Source organism: Cydia fagiglandana, chromosome 22, assembly GCF_963556715.1.
Source record: "Cydia fagiglandana chromosome 22, ilCydFagi1.1, whole genome shotgun sequence".
Classification (NCBI taxonomy): domain Eukaryota; kingdom Metazoa; phylum Arthropoda; class Insecta; order Lepidoptera; family Tortricidae; genus Cydia; species Cydia fagiglandana.
In genome coordinates this window covers 6,595,846-6,622,942 of record NC_085953.1, presented here as the reverse complement: position 1 = coordinate 6,622,942, position 27,097 = coordinate 6,595,846, and the positions used below count along the sequence as shown (strand labels likewise).

General features: G+C 41.2%; 1 protein-coding gene across 1 annotated transcript in view; it reads left to right on the top strand.

Annotated features, from left to right (window-relative positions):
* The window catches only part of LOC134675462 (fibrillin-1-like), a 36,418-nt gene extending 9,557 nt beyond the window's left edge, over window positions 1–26,861 (top strand). Inside the window, exons 2-25 of the mRNA XM_063533731.1 lie at window positions 3,124–3,298; window positions 7,683–7,761; window positions 8,783–8,917; window positions 9,310–9,484; window positions 10,336–10,497; window positions 11,286–11,486; window positions 12,065–12,214; window positions 12,373–12,478; window positions 13,702–13,763; window positions 13,869–13,997; window positions 14,776–14,929; window positions 15,219–15,784; window positions 16,287–16,478; window positions 17,129–17,320; window positions 18,024–18,122; window positions 18,395–18,586; window positions 18,955–19,106; window positions 19,626–19,718; window positions 20,343–20,464; window positions 20,774–20,934; window positions 21,553–21,688; window positions 22,365–22,485; window positions 25,139–25,257; window positions 26,683–26,861. Of these exons, the coding sequence (XP_063389801.1) occupies window positions 3,124–3,298; window positions 7,683–7,761; window positions 8,783–8,917; window positions 9,310–9,484; window positions 10,336–10,497; window positions 11,286–11,486; window positions 12,065–12,214; window positions 12,373–12,478; window positions 13,702–13,763; window positions 13,869–13,997; window positions 14,776–14,929; window positions 15,219–15,784; window positions 16,287–16,478; window positions 17,129–17,320; window positions 18,024–18,122; window positions 18,395–18,586; window positions 18,955–19,106; window positions 19,626–19,718; window positions 20,343–20,464; window positions 20,774–20,934; window positions 21,553–21,688; window positions 22,365–22,485; window positions 25,139–25,257; window positions 26,683–26,845 (3,836 nt within the window). The 3' untranslated portion in view covers window positions 26,846–26,861. The remainder of the gene's footprint in view (window positions 1–3,123; window positions 3,299–7,682; window positions 7,762–8,782; window positions 8,918–9,309; window positions 9,485–10,335; window positions 10,498–11,285; window positions 11,487–12,064; window positions 12,215–12,372; window positions 12,479–13,701; window positions 13,764–13,868; window positions 13,998–14,775; window positions 14,930–15,218; window positions 15,785–16,286; window positions 16,479–17,128; window positions 17,321–18,023; window positions 18,123–18,394; window positions 18,587–18,954; window positions 19,107–19,625; window positions 19,719–20,342; window positions 20,465–20,773; window positions 20,935–21,552; window positions 21,689–22,364; window positions 22,486–25,138; window positions 25,258–26,682) is intronic.
* The last annotated feature ends 236 nt before the right edge of the window (window positions 26,862–27,097 follow it).

The following is a 27,097-nucleotide window of genomic DNA, read 5'->3' as shown; positions in this document are numbered from 1 at the left end:
AGTAGATGTATTCCTTTGCTGTCCCCTTGATATTACATGAGGTGTACCCGTGGGAAGCAGATGTCTTATTGCACATATATGTGGAAGGGTATACGTATCCATTATTTGCCATCACTTTGGCCGTGCAGGCAGATGTGGCATAGGGAGTAGATATATTTTGGTGTACACCTACGGAAGGGTGTGGAGCTTTAACCTGTTTAACCGTACGTGGAACCAAGGATTCCTGGGAATACCATGTATTTTTGCGTATACCTGTGGATGGATCTACAAGAGCTCTATCTGTTTCCTTGAACGTGCTCGACGACGAGTAAGAATTAAATGTGTGTGCGCGCAAATGTGACGAAGATCTTGTATGAGGTTTTGCTGTCACTTTTCCCGTGCGTAGAGCAGGGGATTCGAAGGAAGTAGATGTATGTTTGAGTATACCTGTAGATGGATTCGCGAGAGGCTTAGCTGTCTCCTTGGTTGTGCTCGGGATAGGCCCATAATAAGGATTAAATGCGTCTCCGGCGTCTCCGCGCATGTATGAAGATTTCATATGAGCTTTAGCTGTCTCTTTACCCGCGTGTAGTCCCGAGGATTCACACGAATATGTATTTTTGCATATATTTGTGGAAGGATTTAAATGATTCTTAGCTGTTTCCTGGCACGTGCTTGGAGTAGAGTTCGTATACGTAGATGTGACTTTGTGCACAGTTTTGGAGGAATTCTTTTTAGAAATTTTGGCTTTAGCTGCCTCTTTGAGCCTTCTTTCTTCTTCTTCCTCGTCCATCATAAGAGCCACGAGCGCACACAATTTGACTTTAGTCAGAAAGTCAGAATCCATGTATGCCATGTTGAAAATTATAGAATGACCTATCAAAGTTGGCGTCTTAAATTTGAAAACACTACATATCGTAATTGCTATAATCTCAACTCTTGTCCAGCAGAAATACCATCGAAATAAGGTAAACGGCCCCTGTTTCGGCAGGTTAAGGCTCTTGAGAGTGAGTTGAGAGTTTGTGTATTTTTTTAAATATTACTAAGCATATCAATACCTTGAAAGCTTTTGAATATGTTATATTAGTTCTTTGTTAATAATTTAATGTATAAACTGTAGGGTTTTAGTTGAAACTTTTTTTTATATGAATTTTTTCGTGAACCTCTTATTTGGCTCCCATTTCGTGATACAAATTTAGGTCAGCTCCTAAATTCGTGAATTCGTGTCCCCTGTTTCGGCATAAAGTTTTCTTAGAGTAATTGGTGATAAATTGATAATTTTCTGATAATCATTTTAAATATTTAACGGTCTTACCTACTTACGAATAATTGTAAGGTCAAATTAATAATAATAATTAAAAAAAAGTTAAATTGAGAGCTAGCTTAAAGTTTTTTGTACTCCTCGACTTTAATGGTTGAATTAAGACTTAGGTAAACCATATGGGTACTTTAATACTTGATTAAAAGTCAAACTATTTAATTTAAATAAATAAAAATTAAAAATTAAAAAAAATTAAAATTTATTAAAAATAAAAATTATTTACAAAAAATAATTTAAGTACTATCTTATACATTAAAAATAAACATACAAGAAAATAAATCAAATTTCAATAATAAATAAAATTGTGCTAGTAGTTAATATGAGAATATACGTGGAACATACCTTAAATTTTTTAACTCGGGTCACATTCAAACTGGTTTTATGAGAATTCTAGTGAAAAAAACATATACCGAATTTCGCTCATACGAAACTTCATGAAATACATTAATTGTTTTCTAATTATTTTTTTTAATTATCTTTGTTGTTATATTTAAAAACAAGCACTCAAAATGTATCTAGAAAATCCTTGATTCGTTAGTGGCACGAAATAGGAGACACACGAAAGATAAAATGACCGCTATTTCGTGAGTCGATTTATTGCAATTTTAAGTTATTTCTATGCATATATTCAATCTTTTTTCTTATCAAATCAATTACTAAGGAACCCACAGAAACACTCCCAAAAACTTTTATTCGAATGGGTTTAGCTTTTCCTTCCTATAAGCTTAACAAGTGAGAGCGCGCACCTTACGCCTAAAAAAAGTGCACGCATACAACACAGCTATTCGCGGCCGTCTAACAGTTTCGACCGTCGTATTACTCTTAGTTTAATCACTAAAATACTGGTTATCATTTTATTGAAGAGATTAAATAATACAGATTTTTTTCATATGTATAATTTGAATAAAAGATATTTGAATTCCTTATTATTTGCGCCAGAAAAAAAACTAACGAAATAACGTACTAACACGAACTTGGGGCCGTTTACCTTAGGTAACTTAATTACATATTCTTGAGGTGTAGCCTATGTAGGTTTTCGAGACCTACGATACTGTACGATACAAAAGTTTACTTTCGACTGATGCCAATGTCGCTGACAGTTATATTTATTTAATTTGATGTCTTACCTCATCTTACCTAATGTACTTAAATACTCTTTGTAATGTATAAACCACTATACTCTTTGGTATCTTTATACCAAAGAGTATCTACGTATTAAAACCACTATTAAAACTTATTGTTATGGAAGGTAGAGGCATATTATTTATTACTTCTACACTCCATACTTATTGTCAAATCGTGTTGTGGTTGTCAAGTCAAATTAGTGACAACAACCATAACCGAATTAATTACGTATATACTTTCGTTATTCGAAGGCAGTCTTTTGTGATATGAGGGCATTGATCATCATTGATGACTGGATTGTCTAACGTTAACGCTTAGAAACCTAGTCACCGCGTACCTAATGAAGGGGGGCATAAAACGCCAGCTACTTCAGCTCTTCGATTCGCAGCTGAAATATTTTAGTACTATTATATTACCGTCTATGTGTTCGTAAGTCTATGCTTATCAGTCATCATTACATCATTTGCCGAGAGCACTTGTTGACAGGATTCGCAATAAGTACTGCTAGGAATAGAGTCGTAGGTGTGCAGATTATCCAATCTAAGTGCAATACGGACATTGCCGTATGACGTCATAGGCATAAATCATGGCCCTTGATTTGTTTGCCTTTTTTTTGCTGCTGTGACTGTACTAGGTATCTACCTACATCCACATTATGTTGTTAAACATGTGGTTGACATTTATTTTATGGTTCACAGAATACACCGACGGTGACGACGTGACAGAAGCATGCTGTACACACGGATCGGACTCGGCGCTGTCTCTGTCATCCGCCCGAGAGTGTGGAGGCCTAGGGCTCCCAGACTACATAGAGCCGGAGCAGGAGGCCACGTGCAGGGCTAGCGTGGCGAGCTGCTGCCAGGATCACTTTAAGTAGGACTTTAATATAACAAAACGCGTCGATAGATATGACCGCAAGGTGGCGCAAGCGCGAACAGGCGTCCGTTCCGGTGCGCGGCAACTACTTTGGCTAGGCACCAAAATTTGTATGGGCTGCATGTACTTGTAGCGACGCGACGAAATCGCGTAGTGAGCCAAGACTGCTACGGTAGCCTAAAAGGGCATTCTACGAGAGAATGTCACTTACGTAACGCTTTTGCCTTATTTGTACACGTACCTCTATTAAATCCAACCTCTTGTTTGCCGTGATTATAGCACAGGTACCTACTTATAGCACAGGTTTATACCTAATTTAAGTACCAACGAAAGATCTCAGACCTTCGAGCAACACCGGCATCCGACACGACGGAAGGGAGGGGCCCAAGCGAAATCTCGCCGTACAAATCTTTCTGCCCAGCCCATCGACACCCCATACTTTGATAAATTAAGAAAGCACTTGTTACCAACATTGAGGCATAGAAATAATCTTATCGAATTAAAATGACTGCTGTTGCATTTTGGTGGCACATACCATACTTGCTTTTAACATAGACGTATTATACTTACTTTTCTTTAGGTTGGTATGATTGGTAGTAAAACGTCAAACGTCATTTGAATTGTCGTGAACGTGAAAATACGTGGTTATTTTTTATTGTAATTGGTAAAATAACTTTAGCTGTTATTTAAATGGGGGCCAAATCTTTAAGGAAATGTGAAGTTTGTAGTGGGTGTGTAAGAAGACTAACTACTGACGCATTTTTGGCCAAATTTCCAACTTGATCCGAACAGGTCGGTAAACTGATGTTTGTATGCAATATTTTCATTTTTTACTTTGAGTCGTTAACAGTTACTAATTTAATTAGTTTTAGTCGTGTACAATCAGGGCCGGATTAACCCTAAGTCAAAGTAGGCAACTGCCTAGGGGCCCCGCCTCGGCTAGGGGGCCCCGGCGGCTCAGCGCACACCAAATAAAATTTTGTTCCATAGGGTCAAAATTCATGAGTTAATTTTTTATTCTTATAATAATGAGTATGCTTTATTATTGCTTTTGTAGGATCCATTCTTTAAATAAATGAAATACTGCAATAAAATTGAAGCAGTAGATACGTTACAGTTTACGGGGCGTATTCTAAGTTGTAATAATAGGGGTTTTCAGGAAAAATGGTCCATTTTTTTCGAACAACGAACATCTTTTGGTTATTTCGACACAGAATCTCGAGGACTATTGATTAAAACAAAGAAGACGTGTCCCCAGTTTTTCATAGAAATGCTCGACCTTCAGCCTCACTTTTTACCTCAATTTACCATTGGTTTGTGTTCCACATCTCCTCTACTTCAGCTTAGCCTTTGGCCTCGCTGTGCCAAGCTCGGTCTTGCTTTTTAATACAATGGACATTGGTTCGTCTCTGTGCTCAACTATTTATCCCGAAGCCTGATGAAGCACGGCTTTAATTTCGCATGAAAGCTCGCCTCGCTTCGCACTTCGGACTTTTAGGTCCAGGGGCCGATTTTTTAATTTCGACCGCTCGATTTCGTGTATTTCGTTCAATAATAACTCCAATACTAGGCATTTAAATTCTACCAATAGAATTAAAAACGAGTGGTCAATGCCACTAGATTCCTAATTTCTATCGCTCGTATTTCAAAAATTAGCATTTCGCCGTTTTCGAACGATTTTCGAGTGACGAAATCGAGCAATCCAAATTCAAAAATAGGCCCCCAGGTAAAGATCGGTACCCGGCCTTTTAACATGATTTTACAATTTGCGATATTGTTAACAAAAAATTTCGCGCTCGCTGCGCTCGCGTTTATTTTTGGTTCTTTATTATTACGTTGATTTTAACTTGGTTGATTTAGTCTTATAGTCGAACAATTGCTGTTCAGCCTCGCAAAATATTAACTTTTGAGAAAATCTACTTTGCGGCTCTAGTTGAGCTTAGCCTTTAGCCTCGTTTCAAATTTGCCATTAGAGGTAGATAGAAAAGTGACGCTGAAGCTCACATCTTTGGTATTCCACTGGGAATTGGCCTTAAGCCTAAAGGGTTCTCCCCACACTTGACGCGACGCGGAATCGGCAAAAACCGACAGAATAAAGCTTTATGTCCACGCAATAAATAAGAGTGAAAAAACATCGTTCGATTTCGATCGGCTCGGCCGACGCCTGAAGATTGAAATTAAAAACGCTCACTTATTTCACTGTACTGAATATGCTGTGTGCAGAATTGACTGTAGGGGGCCCCGAGCCTCGCACTGCCTAGGGGCCCCGACATGCTTAATCCGGCCCTGTGTACAATCCATGATTAAAACGAAAATATTTTGTGAATAAAGTATTTTTAAGTAAAAAACTAAGTAACCTATGACATGAATAGTGTACGACCAATTTTATCGATAATCTCTTTATTTCAGATGTCGATTATGGGCAAAGCTGAGGAAAAGGAAATGAGGATTTGGCGTATTTATTTACCTATTCAAAAGCTGAATGGAAACAAGTTCATTTGTGGAAATCATTCTCCATCCAGTGCCTTCAATAAAAAGGGACCAGATTAAAAAAGAATGCGCGCGAATTCAGCATATTGTAATATGCCTACTTGAATAATAAACTATGTTATTTTTATCATGTAAAATAAAATTGTTTATATATATATAATGTTCTTTTATTTTATTAATAGGTAGTACAGTAGGTAAATACAGCAGCACGTATCGCACATTTATCGATATCGATAAACAGTAGGTACTGGAAGTGTCGAGCCCTAGCGTTGTTTTTTTTGTGTTGGTAGTATTGTGTGGTTTTTCTTTTTTTAACAATTATGGCCTGGATGCGAGATCTTTAAGCCTGTATTTGGTGTGTTGGGATATGTACGTTCATAATTCGGTTCGAGGATTGTTCGAGAGTGCCGACTCTTAAAACGTAGTGATTATATGCTCTTTGTTTCTGCCATTTTTCGCGGGGGGAAAGGTGCACACAGTCGCATTTCTCACACACTTACATACAAAATCCAATCTGTAATGACGACATAAATACATAGAAAATGACACACGTCAAAGACAAATCTTGCAAACCTCGATCTCTTTTTGTGTACGGACGACGGACGAGTGACTAGTGTCACAACACGCACACTAACACATTTTCGTTGAAGTATGTCATTGTATTCTGAAAGATGAGAAGTCGGATTTGTCGCTCGACCGATCCGCAATTTGTACTGAGCGAGCAAAATCGATAAATCCAACAATTACTTGAGACTAAAATATAATAATTGTATTTAAATGTAATTTAACGTGTGATATGTAAAAAAAATATAACATGTGAAATGTAACACTTTCTTTTTGTAAATTTGATGTCCCCGACCCCTTTTTATAACAAAAAACCGAGCAAACAGGCATTTTTGTGCAGCAGTGTTCACGCGCGCGTCTGGACTCGGTCTAGTGAAAAATTCAAGTGCAACTAGTTTTATTACCCGCGCTAGATTAGATTGACGCGCTAATCTTGTACCTCGGCAGAGGGGAAATAGTGCGAATGCCGCCTCCCTTCCGTGTTGCTCGAAGTCTCAGACAGATATACCTATGTAACATAACTTATGAAATTATGTATAGAATGTAACCTTTTGAGCTTAATAAACATTATCTTATCTTATTTTTTTTCTAATATTTTCCTCGTACGCGGATCCGCGCTCCGGCATACGAGGGCTTAAAAGCGAACGCGGTTCAAAGTGCATATACGCCGTTCCTTTAGGGTTAGAAAAAAACCGGGCAAGTGCGAGTCGGACTCGCGCACGAAGGGTTCCGTACCATAATGCAAAAAAAAACAAAAAAAAGCAAAAAGAAAACGGTCACCCATCCAAGTACTGACCCCTCCCGACGTTGCTTAACTTTGGTCAAAAATCACGTTTGTTGTATGGGAGCCCCATTTAAATCTTTATTTTATTCTGTTTTTAGTATTTGTTGTTATAGCGGCAACAGAAATACATCATCTGTGAAAATTTCAACTGTCTAGCTATCACGGTTCGTGAGATACAGCCTGGTGACAGACGGACGGACGGACAGCGAAGTCTTAGTAATAGGGTCCCGTTTTACCCTTTGGGTACGGAACCCTAAAAACTACGCATAAGGCATAAGTTGATTAACATGGAGATGATGGAGAGTTTTCACCTCTTTCCCATGCAATATTAATCTTATTTCTAGTAGAGTCGCTCGAGGGTTTCTAGACCAGCCATTCTCAAAGTGTGCTCCGTGGACCCCTAGGGCTCCGCAAAGCCTCAGCAGTGGGGGCTCCGCGAGAAAAAGCGAAAACAAATCTATAACCAGGGCTCCGTTAAATCCGCTGATCTGGACTCTGGACTACCTGCATGATGATGCAACATTACTTTTTTTCTACTTTCAGGCAAAAGGATGATTGTGCTGCAGGCGCAAAGTATGCCGCCAGCAAACGATGTAGTGTACCAAGCACAGACATCGGAAAGGTAAAATTAATCATGTTTCCTTGGTTTTTTGGCGTCATAAATTGGCGAATAGAATCAGGCGTTACTTTGCGGAAATCCATATTAATTAAAACCAAAATATTACTTTGCTAATCCGCGTAAAAAGATAACGTGCTAGTCAATCAGTGCTAACCCTTTATACTTACTTGCACAGTAGGGGGAGTGGTCAAGGTATAAATATGGCCGACCATTCTGGACACGTCATTCCGTTGCCGGACGTTAGACCATCAACAGCTCCTGAGGATGCCTCGTAGAGACGCGAAACACGTGTCGAGTATTATTCTTTTGGTGGTGGTTTGTTATATTTATTTGCGTATTTATTTTTGCGGTGGGAGGGTGGGAAAATTAATTGCATGCAAAAAATACGCAAGTAAGTATAACGGGTTAGCACTGATTGACTAGCACGTTATCTTTTTACGCGGATTAGCAAAGTAATATTTTGGTTTTAATTTTTAAGTCATAAATTGGCGTCTACAAGTAGGTAAGGGAATAAAAATTACTAAGCCATTGCAAGAAATGATTAGGGCGCAAACTCAAAACGCTCTCATAGTTTCTGGAAATTAAAAGAGTCAATAAGGATCAAACTTTACATCTGCAGTCCGTTTTTTAGCTTTAGAAATAAGGTAAACAATCTAGACGTATCTTTTAATTGAAAAACACATTTTAAAAATAAGTTACGGCAAATATGTAACAATTATGAATCTAATACGATCATTTATACTCTTCTGCTTTCATAAGTAATAGTTACTGATTTTTTCAAAGCGTTTTTCAATTAAAAGACATGTGAAGATCGCTTACCTTCTTTCAAGTTCTTTCTAATGCTAAAAAAATGAACTTTATAGTTCATTTTTTAATTAGCATAGGTACTTTAATTTTTAAAAAAGCTTATTTACACATTTCGGCTGATTTATCCCTTAAAACTTGTCCAGCATGATTTAAATATTCACACATACACAACATTTTCCTAACATCCTGTCATATTCGCTTTATTGTAATATTTCAGACATGCTGCGAAGAGTGCAAATTCGGTGCGCTAACAGGAGAGTCCCAGGGGGTGGAGGCCTGCGGGAGCCCTCCCACAGCAGACGTCTCCCCTGCCTCTTACCTGAGGAAGACCTCTTATTATACGTGCTGTGTTGTAAGTTTCATTCCTATTTGTTAAGTGGATAATAGTAAAGTGCATGTGATTCAAGGTGAGGCATCCAAGAACCCTCCAGCAGAGAGACCACTTCCTTTATGTGCTGTACGAGTAGAACCAGAGTTCTGGAACTTCTGGATGATGTAAATTACACCTGCATAAAAATATGTGCTGAGCAAACTGTGGGGTAGGCACAGTCGCCAACGTCGCCATCAGATATATCAGAGCGGCCAAGCTGGACAATAGATAGGCGTGCTCAGATATTTGCGAGCGCACCTACCCCATATCTGATATCTGATGGCGACCGTATCTACCCCAGTATGCTCAGCAACTGCAAAATTTTTTATGCAGGTGTAATTTACATCATCCCTATTAAATTTAATATATTTCAGGAAGCGGCAACAAAGCCGACGACAACCGAAGCTCCCTCAACAACAACCACGGAGGCAGTCAGGCGTTGCGGGCCTGGCTCCTGCCACGCAGACCAGGACTGCGACGACAGTGACGGCGTTATACGATGCCTGTGCCACAGCGGCTTTAGGAAACAAAAGGATGGCTCTTGCAAAGGTTGGCCTTTATCTTAAATGAACTCCTACTGATCAGACAACCGAAGCTCCCTCAACAACTACCACGGAGGCAGTCAGGCGTTGCGGGCCTAGCTCCTGCTATGCAGACCAGGACTGCGACGACAGTGAGGGCGTTATCCGATGCCTGTGCCACAGCGGCTTTAGGAAACAAAAGGATGGCTCTTGCAAAGGTTTGCCTTTGTAGATAACTCCTGCCGATACAACCGAAGCTCCGTAACAACTACCACAGTAACAGTCCGGCGTTGCGTGGCTGGCTCCTGCCACGCAGACCAGGACTGCGACGACAGTGACGGCGTTATCCGATGCCTATGCCACAGCGGCTTTGGTTGTTGTAAGTAGTTATTACATCATCAATCTTACTTGGCATTAGCTTCTCCTATAGGACCTGATCTTCGGCTTTCTTTTTCAAACTGAGTTCTCTTCGCAGGTATGCTTGATGATTCAAGGCTATTAACACCGCGAGTAAAAGCAATTACTTAGGCATCTCTATCCTAACTGTGAAGCTTATACTTGTTTGATATGGAAGTTTGCTGAGTCAAAGAAGCTAGCCGTCGGTCAAAAATTAAGCTCACTGCCTCAATGGTTCAGCCTGTTCATTTCTCAACTTTTAGGAGATGATAGATTGTAATTGCGCTTAAAGCTCTCTATAGCATCTCTAAGCATTAGCAAATCCTATGCTTTGCCCTGCACAGGGTCTGTATTTCATACCTATAATATAATAGCAATAAAGTTACGAGTCGTGAGAAGAGAAAGATATCACAAGACGGAATTAGATCTCTATAACGTGCTCAAATCTGCTAAACCAACAACATATCACATTTCTCTTTGTAGATATCAACGAGTGCGCTGAATCCGCAGATAACCTCTGCACCCAAAAGGACCACGTGTGCCACAACACCCCGGGCTCCTATAAGTGCGTGCCGCTCAAGAAGCGAGAAGTACCCGGCTGCCCGCCGGGGTTCAAGAAGAATGTCATCAACCAGGTGTGCGATGGTAAGTGCATAATACCTACGCAATAATGTTACCGCCATTGCCAAAAGAATTTCGCAACTGAAGTGGGAATGGGCCGGCCATATCTGCCGCAGGGATGACGGCCGATGGTGCCAGCGAGTACTGTTCTGGAGACCTCGACTGGGAAGCCGGAGGAACGGAAAACCGCGAGCCAGATGGTCGGACGACATTAGAAAGACGGCAGTGCCGACCTGGCATAGAACCGCCGCATACAGAACAACATGAAAATCCATGAAAGAGGCATACCTATGTTCAGCAATGAACGCAAATATGCTGAGAAGAAGAAGAGAAGAAGATGCAATAATGTTTTTAAACTGCATTAAACTTTTTTAAGTGAAGTTCAGCATGCTCGTAGGTAAACATACGAATTGAAAATGTGACTGTTTTCAAAGGTACAGTCGGCATCGGATATATTGGAGCTACCAAAGTGCTCAAAAATATCTGAACACGCACTCTAACACCTTGGCAATAGATACGTGGTCAGATATTTTGTGAGCGCCTTGGCCGCTCCGATATATCTAATGGCGACTGTATTATAAATGAAAAGTCATAGGCATAATCCATCCTTAGGGTTTCGCAGTGTTTTCAGTTTTTCACAGCTAGGCTACCTTACCAGATCTTGCCTGAGATTAAAGCACTGTAGCTGAGGCCTAAGGCTAAAACCGGCTGAAACCAATCAATAGGAATGCAGTTCTATTATTCGACTTTTTAAAGTCACAGCGTCATATATTTTGGTGTTGTTTCTATCTTGCCTGCATCTTCCTTTCCAGACATAAACGAATGCCAGCTCCCCCGCCCGCCCTGCCCGAAGTACCTCTGCGAGAATACCATTGGGGGCTTCAAGTGCAACGGGAAGCCTGGGACTCCGGCCGTCGAGGGTGCTACCGAGGCTGCACCCGTAGAGCCTCCTGCAGGCCGGAACGACATATGCCCTAAGGGGTTCAGGGCCGGTGCTAATGATGAGTGTGTTGGTGAGTTGCAATTGTTTTGGTCAACGGTCAACTAGTCAAAACAATAGACATTGGAATAGGTACCTAAGTAGAATAGTACACCCGTAAAGTGAAGGTAACTTCCTTGTTATTGGTCTATTTATGCATCCACTTCAACATAACGCTATCCCGGTTTCATCCTAAAGGAGCAAGGAGTCCGCTTAAGCAATGAACCTAATCTCAATAATTAAATTACTATTTTATTAAAGAATCTACCATCTATCCTGCCAACTCAGAGGAAAAACTAGTCATTATTGGGTATTCTCACAATGATTCCTTCACCAAAAAGGGTCTGGGAAATATCATATGATTTAAATTAAATACACAAGTTCCAAGAAACTCATTAGTACGAGTTGTCGAGTTCAAACTCGCGACCTTCATTTTGAAAGTCGCACACCTAACTGCTAGCGCTACCAACGGTTGGTCGATAGGCTAAAGTCACAAAGCGGAGGAGTTACGAGGTTTGCGACTTTAGGTATTGTTGTCCAAGGTAGCAATTACTAATTTCCTTGAAATGGAGTTACGAGGTTTGCGACTTTAGCCGACGAATATTTTACCAGACATCGACGAATGCGAAGAGCACCTCGACGACTGTCAGCGGCTGTCGCAGCACTGCATCAACACCCACGGTGCTTTCTTCTGCCAGGATCACGTCTCCAAGCGATGCGCCCCTGGCTTTAAAGTCAACAGTGCTACTGGTATCTGTGAAGGTAATTCATAGTATTTAAAGAACCCAAAAACTAACAATTAAAATGCTTAAGGTGTCAATTAGGGCCCACCGGCCCAGGATCAGATCAACTTATAAGAAACCAAGCAGGTTCGTAGTCACGACTTCAAATAAAGTGGTATTTTCTCAATGTGTTTCCAGATATTAACGAGTGCGAAGAAGGTTCAGAGGTGTGCAAGAGGAATCAAGTTTGTGTCAACCTCCCGGGGGCCTACGACTGCAAGTCCAAAATTAGCACCTTACCCAAGTAAGTTCACAATACCTGCAAGTCCATACTGTGCCAGTTACAGAAAATTGCAACAGTTCTCGGATTTTTGTAGAAAAAAATACTGGAAGCATACATTTCCCTGTAGGAATTTCCAAGATCTTTTGATGTTGACTGTTTAAAATTTCGATATATTTCATGTAGTTGAGCACATAGGTGAGTATTATTAATAAAATACGTGCATGTTAACCGAAGACTATTTATTGTGAGACAGAACGACATGACAGCAATTCATATCAAAAATATAATATATTTGGAGTTCCATATTTAAATCAACACTGTTGATGGCGCTGCTGGATATCATAAAACTACACCCCCACTATATCTAAGCATAGCCATCAGCATCATCAGCACTAAAAAAAACAGCTTTAAAAAAAACTACACATACCTACTACTTAGGCACAAGTCCTAACTTCTCAAGAAATCTAACTACCTCTCCGTTAATAAGTCAGCTGGCATCTCAGCTGTTGCTAAGTATTTTGCTTCTACCACACCTTTAGCAATTATATCCCTACTAAAGTGGTAACGAATGTCAACGTGCTTCGACCTATTGTGAAACACAGGGTTGGCCAATAACTTCAGGGCACTTTGATTGTCATTATAAATTGTAATTAATGACATCTTATTTGCAATTTCATGGTACAATGACCTTAAGTACATAGCTTCTTTAATACATTCAGAAATACTAATATATTCTGATTCACAACTGCTCAATGACACGCTATTCTGCTTTTTACTGCACCATGAAACTACACTGCCAGACAAAGTGAAACAAAATCCTGAATAGGACCTCCTATCAAGAACATTACTGCCCCAGTCAGCGTCAACAAACCCGGTAAGCTTTGAATCAGACTCACTACTATACCTGAGGCAATAGTGTTTTGTTTTCTTGAGATAACGCAAAACACGTTTGGCATGAGCCCAGTGTTCTCTACCATGACAGTTATTAAACTGGCTCAGATATTACTATGTGAGTCTGATTCAAAGCTTACCGGGTTTGTTGACGCTGACTGGGGCAGTAATGTTCTTGATAGGAGGTCCTGATCTATTGTGTCAGTCAGGTGAACTGGAAAAGACGGGAAGAGAGTACCAGGCGGAGTATATTACGTATTATACCATGAGTCAGGTATAGTGAGTATATAGTTGATGCGTAACCCGGATTGCTAGTTCTAGCATAAAATAATGACAGCCTTTTAAAATTTCAGGTTGGCCTCTAAAACTTGCCAAGAGGGAACCAGGATGCGCGTTGGTAGCAACAAATGCGATGGTAATGCTATCAACTATTCTATTTATTTAGTTTTAAACGTTGTGGGCCTGTTATTTTGTGGAGATTTTCTAACATATAATAAAAATACGATTATGAACCTTTCAGACATCGATGAATGCCGCGAGGGCACTCATCTCTGCGACCAGTTCCAGAACTGCATCAACACGTTCGGCGGGCATGAGTGCCGCTGCAAGAACGGTTTCGAGCTGGACTCTACGTCAGGATCCTGTGAAGGTAATTTGACTACTTCCCCAGAAACTTTCTGCCTCGCACAGCTAAACTGAGGAGTTTTTTCTCCCCTCCCTGAGGGGACTCCCTTTCCTGAGGAAGAACCTTTAAAGAAACAGCGTACTTCCCTGTTAAAAGCCGGCAATGCGCATTTTCCAAAAAAAAGTGTACCTACATTTGATTCATGTCTTCAAAATATTGACTTCTTGGGCTCATTTTACTCAGAATCATTTGTACATTCACGCCTCATTCATGAAAAATGTGTCCATAGATTTCCTTTCCAGATCGTCACATTCTTTATGATTTTTTTTTTAATTGTAAGAACGTGACGCACTGGAAAAATATTTTATTATACAAAATTTATATTATAAAAAAAAGTTTTGAATACATTATTCTTAGGTACGCGTTGTTTAGAAGTTCTAGAACAGTATAGCAGTATATTTACAGGAATATCTCGTTGTGTGGCGTGGAGTGTGAGCAAGGAAGCTTGCATGGACTTTAATACGTACTTTGTAATACGTTAGATTGAATTGTTAGTTTTATTTTATAAAATTGTTGATGTTAATGTAAATTTTTGCTTGTACGGAAATTCAATGTTGACTGTAAAAGTGCCCTCGTGGCCTATTTGCTGAATAAATGTTGATGTTTGATGTTTGATGTTTAGTGAGCAGCGCCTTTTTTATCACGATATTTATTTAAGGTGAACCAGCAACGCCCACGGTCCTTGAAAATCCTCGGCCTGTTGCATCTCGGAGTGCAATAAAATATGCCATGTCCTTTCCAGACGTTGATGAATGCGCCATGAAGCTGGACAACTGCGGCGCCGGCCTGCACTGCCTGAACGTGCTGGGCTCGTTCACCTGCACGCGCCGCGCCCCCACCTCCTCCACCACCACCCCCGCGCCCACCTCCAATGACTACGAATACTATTACACTGAGTATGTTCTTTTTAATTGGCTCCTGTTTTTTTAGTTGCCTGGGGACTAGGGTCAAGGCGGGAAGATAGGCTTGGTAAAAAGGGCCGGGTACAGTAGCTCACTCGACCAAATTTCAACACGAGAGAGGCGATATTATAATACATTCAGAGATAAATCTTCAAACATCATAATCCGCCGTAGCTTTCCTTTTATTTAGTTTTTTTTTTACAATATTATTTTGTTAGATATAAGAAATCATTGTGCAAAAACTTACATGCAACTCAACATGTTTATAACTGTTTATAACCAGCAGTGATGAAGAACCGACCAACGACACACGAAATCCAGGACCAGGAGGTGCCAACAAACCAGCTCCTAAACCTAATCCTCCTCTACCTCCTCCAAAACCTATTACCACTTCTACCACTACAACAAGTACCACCACCACTACAACTACTACAACTACAACTCCTAAACCTACTACTACCCCTAAACCTGCTACTACACCAAGGCCACCCCCACCCAGACCGTACCGACCACCCCCTACCCAATACGATCCTTTCGGCAGACCGACTAGACCATACACCAACAGACCACCCAGACCCAACCCAACAAACCCTTCTCCACCAGAAACCACACCTAACCCTAGAAGACCTGAAAATAGACTACCTAGCAGTATCCCTCCTCCGACGACACCAGAGGTAGTTGAAAAAGAGAAGAATCCTGGAGGAGTCGAGTTGGACACTTCGGAGCTGCCTAAGGACAAGTGGACGAACGTAATTGGGAAGGATAAGGATAATGAACCGGATGATTTTGATCCGAATGAGCTGCATTGTCTGAACGGATATGAGAAGAATGCAGCGGGTGATTGCGTTGGTGAGTGAATTCGTTTTGGTTTGGTTGGTGGTTGAATGTAAAAAGTCGATTGAGATGAGCAGCTCAAAATGTAAATGCTTAAAATAGGTTGAGGTTTGTCTTTCAGAAATTTTGAATTTAATATTGTGCAAATGCGCACAAAATATTTTCTTACAAATAATATTTGACAGCTTTGCGATAAGGTTAATGGCGCTGCCATAAAATTAGAAAGATAATTTAAGAAACCTTTTGTGTAGGTGTACTAGGCATAACAAAACCAGTCAGATTCTCTATCCAAAAAACTAACTTGTCACCTGTCGGCATACCTACGTATTACCTATCTACATTCACTTTAGTCCTATAAGAATCAGAAGAATACTTGCAAAATATCCTTTTTAGTGTGCCATGTGTTTCCATAATTTAAAAGCAATAGTGCGCAATGAACGATTTCTGATTACTTGAAGACAACAAAAGTTAAGTCTTTGTTTCATGATGGATTGAACTAACGCTTTGTGTTTTGCAGATATCGACGAATGCGCCGGCCGCCACATTTGCAGTGCACTGGAAACCTGCAAGAACGAACCTGGCCGGTACCGCTGCGAGTGTATAACGGGCTTTAGGAGAGACCCATCGGGGTACTGCGCGGTGGCACCCACCATCCCCACCACGTCCTCCACCACTACTTCAACTACTACAACTACCACGACCACCACTGGTAAGCAAGGGTGGATTTAGGGGGCGGAGGCTCAAGCCCCTCTACCTATAAGCGTAAGTCTGTACATTAGGTTCAAGTTCCTCCCAAATCAACCCGTACCACTACTGCGGGTAAGGAAAAGTAAACACAAGCATAAGTCGGCATTGTGAAGTGTATTTACACTCCTACGAACCTGAACGGTACCGCTATGAGTGTATAAAAGGCTTTAGAAGGGATCTGTCGGGCTACGATACTGTGGCACCCGCACCATCCCTAAGAGTGGTATTCCATCTGTCCAATTTCTTTGTCCAGTGTGCACTGCGTCTCATTCTCTCATTAAGCAAAATGTGAGACTCAAATACACATTGGACCAAGATATTGGATAGTTGAGATACCATCCTAATACGTCTTCCACTACTTTTACATCTACTACAACTTCCACAGGTCAAGTGGAAAAGAATGTAAGGTTTGTACAAACAGCAGCACTCCTAACTCCTTATGCCTATGGTATTAAGGTCCACCGATGTACAGTTAACGCTGTGGGCGATGGTACTCTGTAATTTTAGTTTACCGTACAACTCATACGACTTCCGACAGACGAGGCCAGCCCAGTGTCTCTTTAATTTGACCGCCTTCCTTAATTAATTTTTACTCTTTCTTTGATGTTCCAGAGGCCCCTCGGCCTTACATCCCACCACAACCCCGGCCGCAGCCCCGGCCTCAATCACCACAACCCCGGCCGCAACCATCTCCGCAACCACGGCCGCAACCACGACCGCAGCCGCAACCGCAACGGCCGCCGCAGACACCGCAGTTCTGCGAGATGGGATACATCTACGACTCCAGACAGGGACAGTGTGTTGGTACGGATTTTCATGAGGTTTCTAGCCCGCTTAATCAGGCCGTAGATTTATTTTATGATGCGCTGGTGGCCTAGCGGTAAGAGCGTGCGACTTTCAATCCGGAGGTCGCGGGTTCAAACCCCGGCTCGTACCAATGAGTTTTTCGGAACGTATGTACGAAATATCATTTGATATTTGCCAGTCGCTTTACGGTGAAGGAATTAAAAACATCGCGAGGAAACCGGACTAATCCCAATAAGGCCTAGTTTCCCCTCTGGGTTGGAAGGTCAGATGGCAGTCGCTTTCGTAAAAACTAGTGCCTACGTCAAATCATGGGATTAGTTGTCAAGCGGACCCCAGGCTCCCATGAGCCGTGGCAAAATGTCGGGATAACGCGAGGTAGAAGAAGAGAGATTTATTTTATGATGCAGAGTAAAAATTTGGTCAACTCAGCAGATGAATTCAGTGCCGGAAGTTTACGAAAACCGGTTAGATAGATTACATTACATCATTTGTTAGTAGAGTAGGTGACGAAGCCTGTACTGTACCTAGCTAATTTGTTGTTGTGTCTAGTTGACGAAGCCTGAGTTGCTGATCACGAACTATGGATTGGATTGACGACTTGTTTCTTATACGACGACTTATATATTTTCTGATACTATTAATAAATTGTGTGATTTATTATTATCCTTAGGTAGGTATATATTTAAAAATGTCTTTCCAGATATCGACGAGTGCGCTACGAACCGGCACACTTGCGTGGCGAACGAGCGCTGCGTTAATGTTGATGGCGGCTTCCAGTGTGAAAAGGCACCAGTATATGGTACATATTCATCTTTGTATTTTTTGTTCTTTATGAATTTGATTTTAAGCACAGGGGACTATAATAATGCAATAAGTTAATTCCATCCATTTTGTGGCTGATAACTTACGGCGTAGGTACACTGAATTACAAAAATTCTGTCATTCGTCGTTTTCATTTCAGTATAATTTTGACCAGACCATTTTGAATTCCGTAAGTTTATCAAGTATACATCTACGTGTACCTACACCTACTGATTAATACAATCATAATTTTTGTATTTATTTTGTTAGTTCCACCAGCACAAACCCCACCCAGGCCCCGGCCCAACTCGCGGGATCCCCACGTTATCACAGTGGGCGCCCAGTACGGCACCCGCGGGCCCCGCTACAGACGCCCGACATATTCCCGTGTTCGTGAAGTCGACGCAGTGATGACGTCATGCCAGAAGGGCTACCGGCTGACCTCGGACAAGATGTGCTTGGGTGAGTATCTCACGTAGTTTAGGGCAACGCAACCCGCGTTCCAATCTCTGGGAGCCTCTCGTCATTACAGTGGGCGGCATACACACGAAAATAAATGAACAAAATGAATGAATGAAATAAACGAACTGACACCAATATTTCCTAAATGTTAAAAATCATACTGCTGTAATATTTTTAGAGTAGAGACGCTCAAGACAGCTGTTCGGGCAATCCCCAAATCATTTTGATGCCTTCAAAAATGTTATACAAGTAGAATATACTATACCTATGTGATTTCAACTTGAGTACCTAGTTAGATGCTTATGTATTTTTGCTAAGAACGTTCTCAACACATTTCATTTTATTAACATCATTTATTCTGCTACCAGACATCGACGAATGCGCCGTGAACCAGTCAGAGTGCGGTCCTCTCCAGCGCTGTGAGAACTTCTTTGGCGGACACTCTTGCCAGTGCCCAGCTGGCCACCAGCTGGTTGGCTCTAAAGATTGCGAGGACATCGACGAGTGTCAATACGGCAACGTAAGTATCATCATCATCATCAGCCTACTCTCGTCCACTGCTGGACATAGGCTTCTATTGCACGCCATTGAGCACGATTTGCGGCAACTCTGATCCAGCTCTTGGCACAGCCGCCTTGCGAAGATCATTGCTCCATCTAGTCTGAGGGCGTCCTACGCTACGCTTGCCGATGCGCGGTCTCCACTCGAGAACTCGAGAACAACGTAAGTTTTAAGCTGAACATTGAATTTGACAGGCCTGGGTTAGCTAGAGTGCGGTTGTCTGCAGCGCTGCGTTTACACTTTACATATTGTGCCCCTGGAGCCTGGACACTACCTGGTCTGCTCTAAAGATTCCGAGTACACAGATTTCGACGAATACGATTGTCTTGCAAATAACAATAAAGAGCTAATAAATGATGGAATTAATGATGGTATTTTGGATTAGGCTGTGCGGTCATCATACACAAAGTGTTTTAATGTGTAGTTGTGTGTGCTTGATAATAGTATATTACTAACAATATTTCTCACTTTCTTACAGCCGTGTTCATACTCGTCGAAATGCGTCAACACCGTGGGTTCGTTCCGCTGCGAGTGCAATGAAGGCTTCCGAAATGCACGCTCTAATGACAAAGTAAGTCTTGTGAGAAAAAAAAACCGGGCAAGTGCGAGTCGGACTCGCGCACGAAGGGTTCCGTACCATAAAGCAAAAAAAAAACGGAAAAAAATGCAAAAAGAAAACGGTCACCCATCCAAGTACTGACCACGCCCGACGTTGCTTAACTTTGGTCAAAAATCACGTTCGCTGTATGGGAGCCCCGCTTAAATCTTTATTTTATTCTGTTTTTAGTATTTGTTGTTATAGCGGGCAACAGAAATACATCATCTGTGAAAATTTCAACTGTCTAGCTATCACGGTTCGTGAGATACAGCCTGCTGGTGACAGACAGACGGACGGACGGACAGCGAAGTCTTAGTAATAGGGTCCCGTTTTACCCTTTGGGTACGGAACCCTAACAATACTCAAGTGGAATATCGCGATGTTTATTTTCATTTTTTGATGTTCATTTTTCCCAAATAAGCCAATCGGAAAGTAAAACTGATGTCGTACCGATTTCACACCGCCAAGTCCGGAAAGATCTTCGAACATGGTCAAAAATACTAATTTAAAATAGATCGTCCCACTATCCGCGACTAAGTATTTTACTTCGAAAATATTAATTCATCACGCATATAATGTTTGTGAACATTTTACCAGGTTTGCATGGACGTAGACGAGTGCACGGAAACTCCAGGAATCTGCCAGCAGGGCTGCGCTAACGCGTGGGGCTCCTACCGCTGCTACTGTCACCAGGGATACAGAATGCAGGAGGATGGGAAGTAAGTATCATACGATGGAAAAGTAAATACCTATGTTGAAAAAGTGGTTGGAAATGTAAATAGCGAGTGGTTACGTGGCTGGTCGCCTCTCGGACGAACCAAGCTACTGCTCTCATAGCCCTCAGGGGCCTTACAGATTTCATAGGTGGTTTCATAAGTACACGATGGGATGGAATCGTGACAGGATTCACAAGAACACGTGCACGACCTACAACTATAAAAACAACGACATTGCCTAAGGGCACGCTGTCTGCCTTTTGACGTTAGGCAAATGATTACAGTTTAGAGTGTTTATCCTTTTGTTTCCAGGACTTGTGTAGACGTGGACGAGTGTGCAGAATTCGCCGCATCTGCCTCAAGTCGTAACCGCGCGCGTTTGTGCGGCGGAGAGTGCGTCAATGAGCCTGGCAGCTACCGCTGTTCCTGTCCCAACGGCTATCGGCTATCAGAAGACCAGCATAGTTGTATCGGTAAGTACCAGGGCTTGTGTGGCTAGCGGTGAATAGCTCTGCGTGCAGGGGCGTATTTTTAAATTTGGCGCCCGGGCCAATAAGTTTCGGCGCCCTAAAGTCAAGGAAGAAAAACAAAATGCAATCCGCCAGGGGCGGCGTACGCGCCCCGAGCCATGGCCCGGATGGCCTTAGGTTAAATACGCTCCTGTCTGCGTGGAGTTCGCGCCCACCTTGAGTCATCACTGAACCTGGCACATACCAGTGCCCGTGCTCCAAGGGATATAGGAAGGGATTAAAAGTATCGTAAGATTATAGGTACGTCCAAAAGGAAAACTAATATTTGCTAATATCGAAATGCTCTTATACCCTCTGCTCTGCTCTTATATGTGACGTCCCACTGGAAAAGGTACCTTATGGCGGTTGGCGCTCACGCTATTATTAACGCCGCTCCAATATTATTGCGGTGCTATGCGACGTAAGCGCCAGCCGCCATTAGGTGCCTTTTTCCGTGGAACGTCACATATATGCTCTTCTTGTACCTACTTACAATTTATTCAGTGCGGCAGCTGAGGGAATTTTAGGTATACTTTAGGATTGAGTGCTCTATAGATTGTGTAAATTTGATATTTTTTGCAGATATTGACGAGTGCGAGACTGGCGAAGCTTCGTGTGCTCGGTCTTCGGATCCTAGCCAAGTGTGTCAAAACACGCGGGGAAGCTACCACTGTCACACCATCAACTGCCCAGCAGGATACCAGCTGGAGGCTAAGCAGTAAGCGTTTTCTTTCATATTCATTCAGGCTGACTAAGATTATCAGGTAGTTTAGACAAGTGATACGACAAGCTTCGATTTGGAGTTAAGGTTGAGTGCATAAACGACCTCGTAAATATCAATTTACATATAACTCGTACTTACTAAAAGCAAAAGCTAAATTCAAGATGGATCAAAAATAGTGAGGATTCGGGTAAAACGTTCTAATAAGGAAAAAGGAAAAGATAAATTGTTTGGCGAGAAAAAATTTATGGAGATTGTTTGGAAGGTTGGCAGACTTGGACGACCTACTTTTTCCTAATCAGAACACGACACCAAATATCCCTTATTCTTTATTACTTAAACGGATCACCGCTATTTTTATTACACCTTAAGGTAACAGCACCAGTCATGGGACATTTAAGAGGAAATTTGGAGTATTTGTGATATTTCCCTAATACATGTAAATGGTCTATCGCTTAGAGTGTTAAAAGATGAATGTCCTACCCGTCTTTCATGTTTCAGACGTGTTGTATCAAAGATACTGCAATCAGTTTCCACATACTTAACAAATTAAAACTATGTTTTTTCTCCAGTCATGGACACCAAAGCTCCAGTAATGTCCTATAATATTTATTTATTTATCGCCTGTTATAGCCTACAAACCAAAACTCTCAACATTTAACTTATATTTTAGTCGATGCACGCGCATCCAGCGGACTTGCGCGATGTCAGACTGGGACTGCGTGCACCAGCCAAGCAGTTACAGCTACAACTTCATCACCTTCGTAGCGAACATCTACCTTCCGCTCGGTCGAGTAAGTTCCTCACTACCTACTACACTGGCTCAGTTAATATAAAATAAATAAATAAAAAGTCATTTACTGTCGCAAAACATACAGTAACAGAAAAAAACAAGGAAAAAGAAAAAAAAGACACAATAAGCACATAAGTCCAATAGGATTGTTGACTGTATATACATATATATATGGCTACAAATATAATGACCACCAAAAAATACTTTGGTACCCTAAATAAAAAAATCATGCTTACCAAAAAAAATTACTGAACACCAAAAAAATAAGGCCTAAAATTACAAATGTACCACCATTTTAATTACGACTGCACTTCAAATTGTATTCGAATACCAAATATATTGAATGATTACCAAAAATCATTAATGATCACCAAATCTTGAAGACCAAATAAATGCGATATTTTCACCTAAATAAACCACTGTGATACCAAAAAATTTATACATATTACCAAATAAAGTAAAATGATGCCAAAATTACTAGCCCCTCCCGCTCAACCCCCGTACCCCATAACTTAGGTAGGCATACTTAAATGCTACTAGAAAAGTATGTTAGGTTAGGTTTGTACTGCTATCAGTTAAGTGGGCTAGGTTAACACTGCGACCCTTACAGAAACGAATTGCTACTAGAAAAGTGGGTTAGGTTAGGTTTGAACTGCGACCCTTACAGAAAGGAAATGCTACTAGAAAAGTGGGTTAGGTTAGGTTTGAACTGCGACCCTTACAGAAACGAAATGCTACTAGAAAAGTGGGTTAGGTTAGGTTTGAACTGTGACCCTTACAGAAACGAAATGCTACTAGAAAAGTGGGTTAGGTTAGGTTTGAACTCCGACCCACACAGAAACGAAATTCTACTAGAAAAGTGGGTTAGGTTAGGTTTGAACTGCGACCCTTCCAGATAAGAAATGCTACTAGAAAAGTGGGTTAGGTTAGGTTTGAACTGCGAACCTTACAGAAACGAAATGTTACTAGAAAAGTGGGTTAGGTTAGGTTTTGAACTGCAACCCATACAGAAACGAAATGCAACTAGAAAATTTTGCTTTGCTTTAATAGGATAGCAAGATTTAAAAATTTGGTTATAATTTTACATTAAAATGGAGTTCTAATTTTGGTGGTCATTTACTATTTTTGGGTTTACAATGATTATTTTGGTGTCATTTTATTTAATAGGATAGCACGATGTAAAAATTTGGTTATCAATTGACATTAAATTGGGGTTTGAAATTTGGTAATTATTTACAATTTTTGGGTTAATAATGATTAATTTGGTGTCATTTCCTTTAATAGGATAGTAAAATGTAATAAAATTGGTAATCATTTCACATTAAAATGGTGTTATAATTTTGGTGATCATTCATTATTTTAGGGTGGTAAAGTAGATTTTTTTGGTATTAAATTTTATTAAATCTGGTGATCAGTTAAATAGCAGCCTATATATATTTAATTATAACTAAATGTAGAAGGAGACGTTAATTTGAACATGACGTCGTGTGTGCGTTTCATATACACTAGTCGCTAACCGTTCCCGCAGTTTGAATAAAAAAGAGAGAGAACTTGATTTGACCTGACAGTCAACCATCCTATAAGGCAGCAACAGCAAAAATGCACTATTCTGCACTTCACGCCTGTTAGGTAATCTGAGGGCGGTCAATCTTATAAGAACTTCTTCGCTCCAGTGGTACTAGGGCAGTACTGTTAACAGCCACTGTGCCAACTCACGTCTTTATGCATCTTTCGCTTCCACCCCTGGAGCGTATAGCTAAAAACCGGACAAGTGCGAGTCGGACTCGCCCACCGAGGGTTCCGTACTTTTTAGTATTTGTTGTTATAGCGGCAACAGAAATACATCATCTGTGAAAATTTCAACTGCCTAGCTATCACGGTTCATAAGATACAGCCTGGTGTCAGAAGGACGGAGGGACGGGCGGACGGACGCACAACGGAGTCTTAGTAATAGGATCCCGTTTTTGCCCTTTGGGTACGGAACCCTAAAAAGGACTCTTCTCTGGACGGCTAAGAGTCCTGCAGGTCCCCTTGGGGTCCACTCCGAGCGACGAAGACACGCCGGAGACGGGGAACCTGACCGACTCTCGGGAGCACTCGGGTCCGTGGGATCGTTACTCAACAGCTCGCCACATATTATTATCGTTCTTGCTGGAATTTGCAAGAACGAATTCGAAAATTAAAATTAAAAAAGGGGCATAATTCTAGGTCGTGGGTTTGGTTTAAATTGTGCCACGGTTGGCATAAATCTTATGTAAACTACACGGTGAACAAATGATAGCGCCATCTAAATGACAAGCAGCGCCATCTAGCGACAAATGTAGCAACTAAATAAAAAAAATCGGCCTAGAGCATGTCAGGCCATGCTCAGTGTAGGGTTCCATAGTTACCACTCTGTCAAAATAGGCTAAACTACTATTAATAAGTAGGTATGTACATTACAAGTTAAGTGTTACCTATAACATAATTAAGTTTAGTACCTGTGTAATGAAAAAAATTAAATAGGTATATAATAAAAAGTGTTTATTTTCGCCTACAAACTGTCATGCAGTTTGGCGAAGCTACAAAATAAATATTATATGTTAAGATTTATGTAAATAAATTACAAATAAAATACAATAATAAAGTCTATATTGTTTATGGTGTCTTTTTAGGTGGATCTATTCACAATGCACGGGCCAGCGTGGGCAGACTCTTTCATGAGCTTCGAGATGAGGCTGGTGGACGTTCAGGCGGCGCCGGGAGTCACGCCAGCTAGTCTGGCCTGTTTCGAGTGAGTACTGGGCTGCCCTGCTTATTGTATTTACAGTACTTGCATGAAAATCATCGTTTAAATAAAGAACTTATTCAAAGAGAACAAGATTAACAATTGCATGATATTTCAACTGCGATTACTGCATATGTTGTTAGCACGGCAGTGGGGGCCTGGCATGTTGCTAGGCAGAGTGATGGCAGGTGGACTAAAATGTTAACAGAACGGTGGCCGCTTTCAAATGAAAGAAGCGCCTCGCGTCCGTTGGCTCGTTGGGTGGACGACATCCGGAAAATTGCGGGTCACTTCTGGATGAGATTAGCTCGACCGGGACAAGTGGCGTACTAGAAGAGAGGTCTATGCTCAGCAGTGGGCGATAAAGTGCATCAATGAGTTTTTAGATGAGGCTGGTTAACGTGCCGACTGCAGACAGCGCCGGGAGTCACGCCGGCCGGTCTAGCCTGTTTCGAGTGAGTACTAGCTGGGGGCCTAGCTAAAAGTCATCAGCATCTTTCTAGCGTTGTCACGGCTTTTTGTGCCGGTTTATGTGAGCTGTAAGCATGGTGTCCGCTTAGAACGAATCCCAAGAATCGGCGTAAGCACTGGTTTTTTTTACGAAAGCTACTGCCTTCTGACCTTCCGACCCAGGATTAGTCCGACTTCCTCACAATGTTTTCTCTCACTGAAAATCGACTATTAAATGTCCAACGATATTCTGTCCCATCCGTGTCTTTGTCTGTATTATTTTTTGTTTTCTTTATTACAAATAAGAAATTTTACGTGTATTCAGTTTTACTCAACAGAGCTAGTAGCTTATATGGATACAGTTTTCAGTTAGGACTTGGTATTGAGTCTTTTACTTATTCGTTTGCTTGTGTATTCCATCTTCATTTATTTCCAGCAACTATACCTCCTATAAAAGAGAATTTGAAATAGAGAGTTGCTGTTATGGTAAATTATGTAGCTACCTTTAACGGCCGGTTAGCAATCGTTACAAAACTGACGGTCAATGTCAAATCCCATACATTTTGTCAGGAATGTAACGGTTAGACGTTACTGAAAGTGCAAGTTAAAATGAATATGCCCAGCTACATAGTACATTTACTGCCATCTTTCGAAAGACGATGAAAACTGTTAGAACGCCATTTGACTTTGATCATTATTATTTCACTGGTAGGTGTTAAATATTAATATCAACGTTAACGCCATCTACTCGAGAGTAGGCTGAAGGTTATGGCGCCAGCATCGCTCGAAAAAATCGCAACAGACCTTTGGCCTATAGTCGAGAAGATGGCGTTAATATTAAATCAGTGAAAGAATAATCATCAAAGTCAAATGGCGTTCTAACAGTTATATGTTCTGTCGAAAGATGGCAGTAAAACTGTGGCTACATAATTTACTTTGACAATCCGTCTCTACTCTATTCTCTTTGCTCGTATGTTACAGCACGCGGCCTACTGGCAACATGTGCGTGGTGTCCCTCCTGTGCGCGCTGGAAGGTCCGCAGGTGGCCGAGTTGGAGCTGACCATGTCGCTGTACCAGCGCCGGCAGTTCGCGGGCAGCGCCGTGGCCAGGCTCGTCGTCATCGTGTCGCAGTACGAGTACTAGCAGTAGCAGTAGGCAAGCTGCTAAATTTAGCATCTTTTGTAACCTCAAATTTGCTAAGTGGCAATTTTTGTAACTTCTAATTTGCCAAATAGCATTTTTTTCATAAGTGCCTAAATTTTTGTGCCTAAAAAGCATGGATCACAGTGACAGCGATCGTTTAGTATACAATGTAAACTCACAACTGGTATTTTAGAGAACCTACTTAAAGAAAAAGTTGCACATGAAATCTTAATTAAGGTGTCACCATTTGTT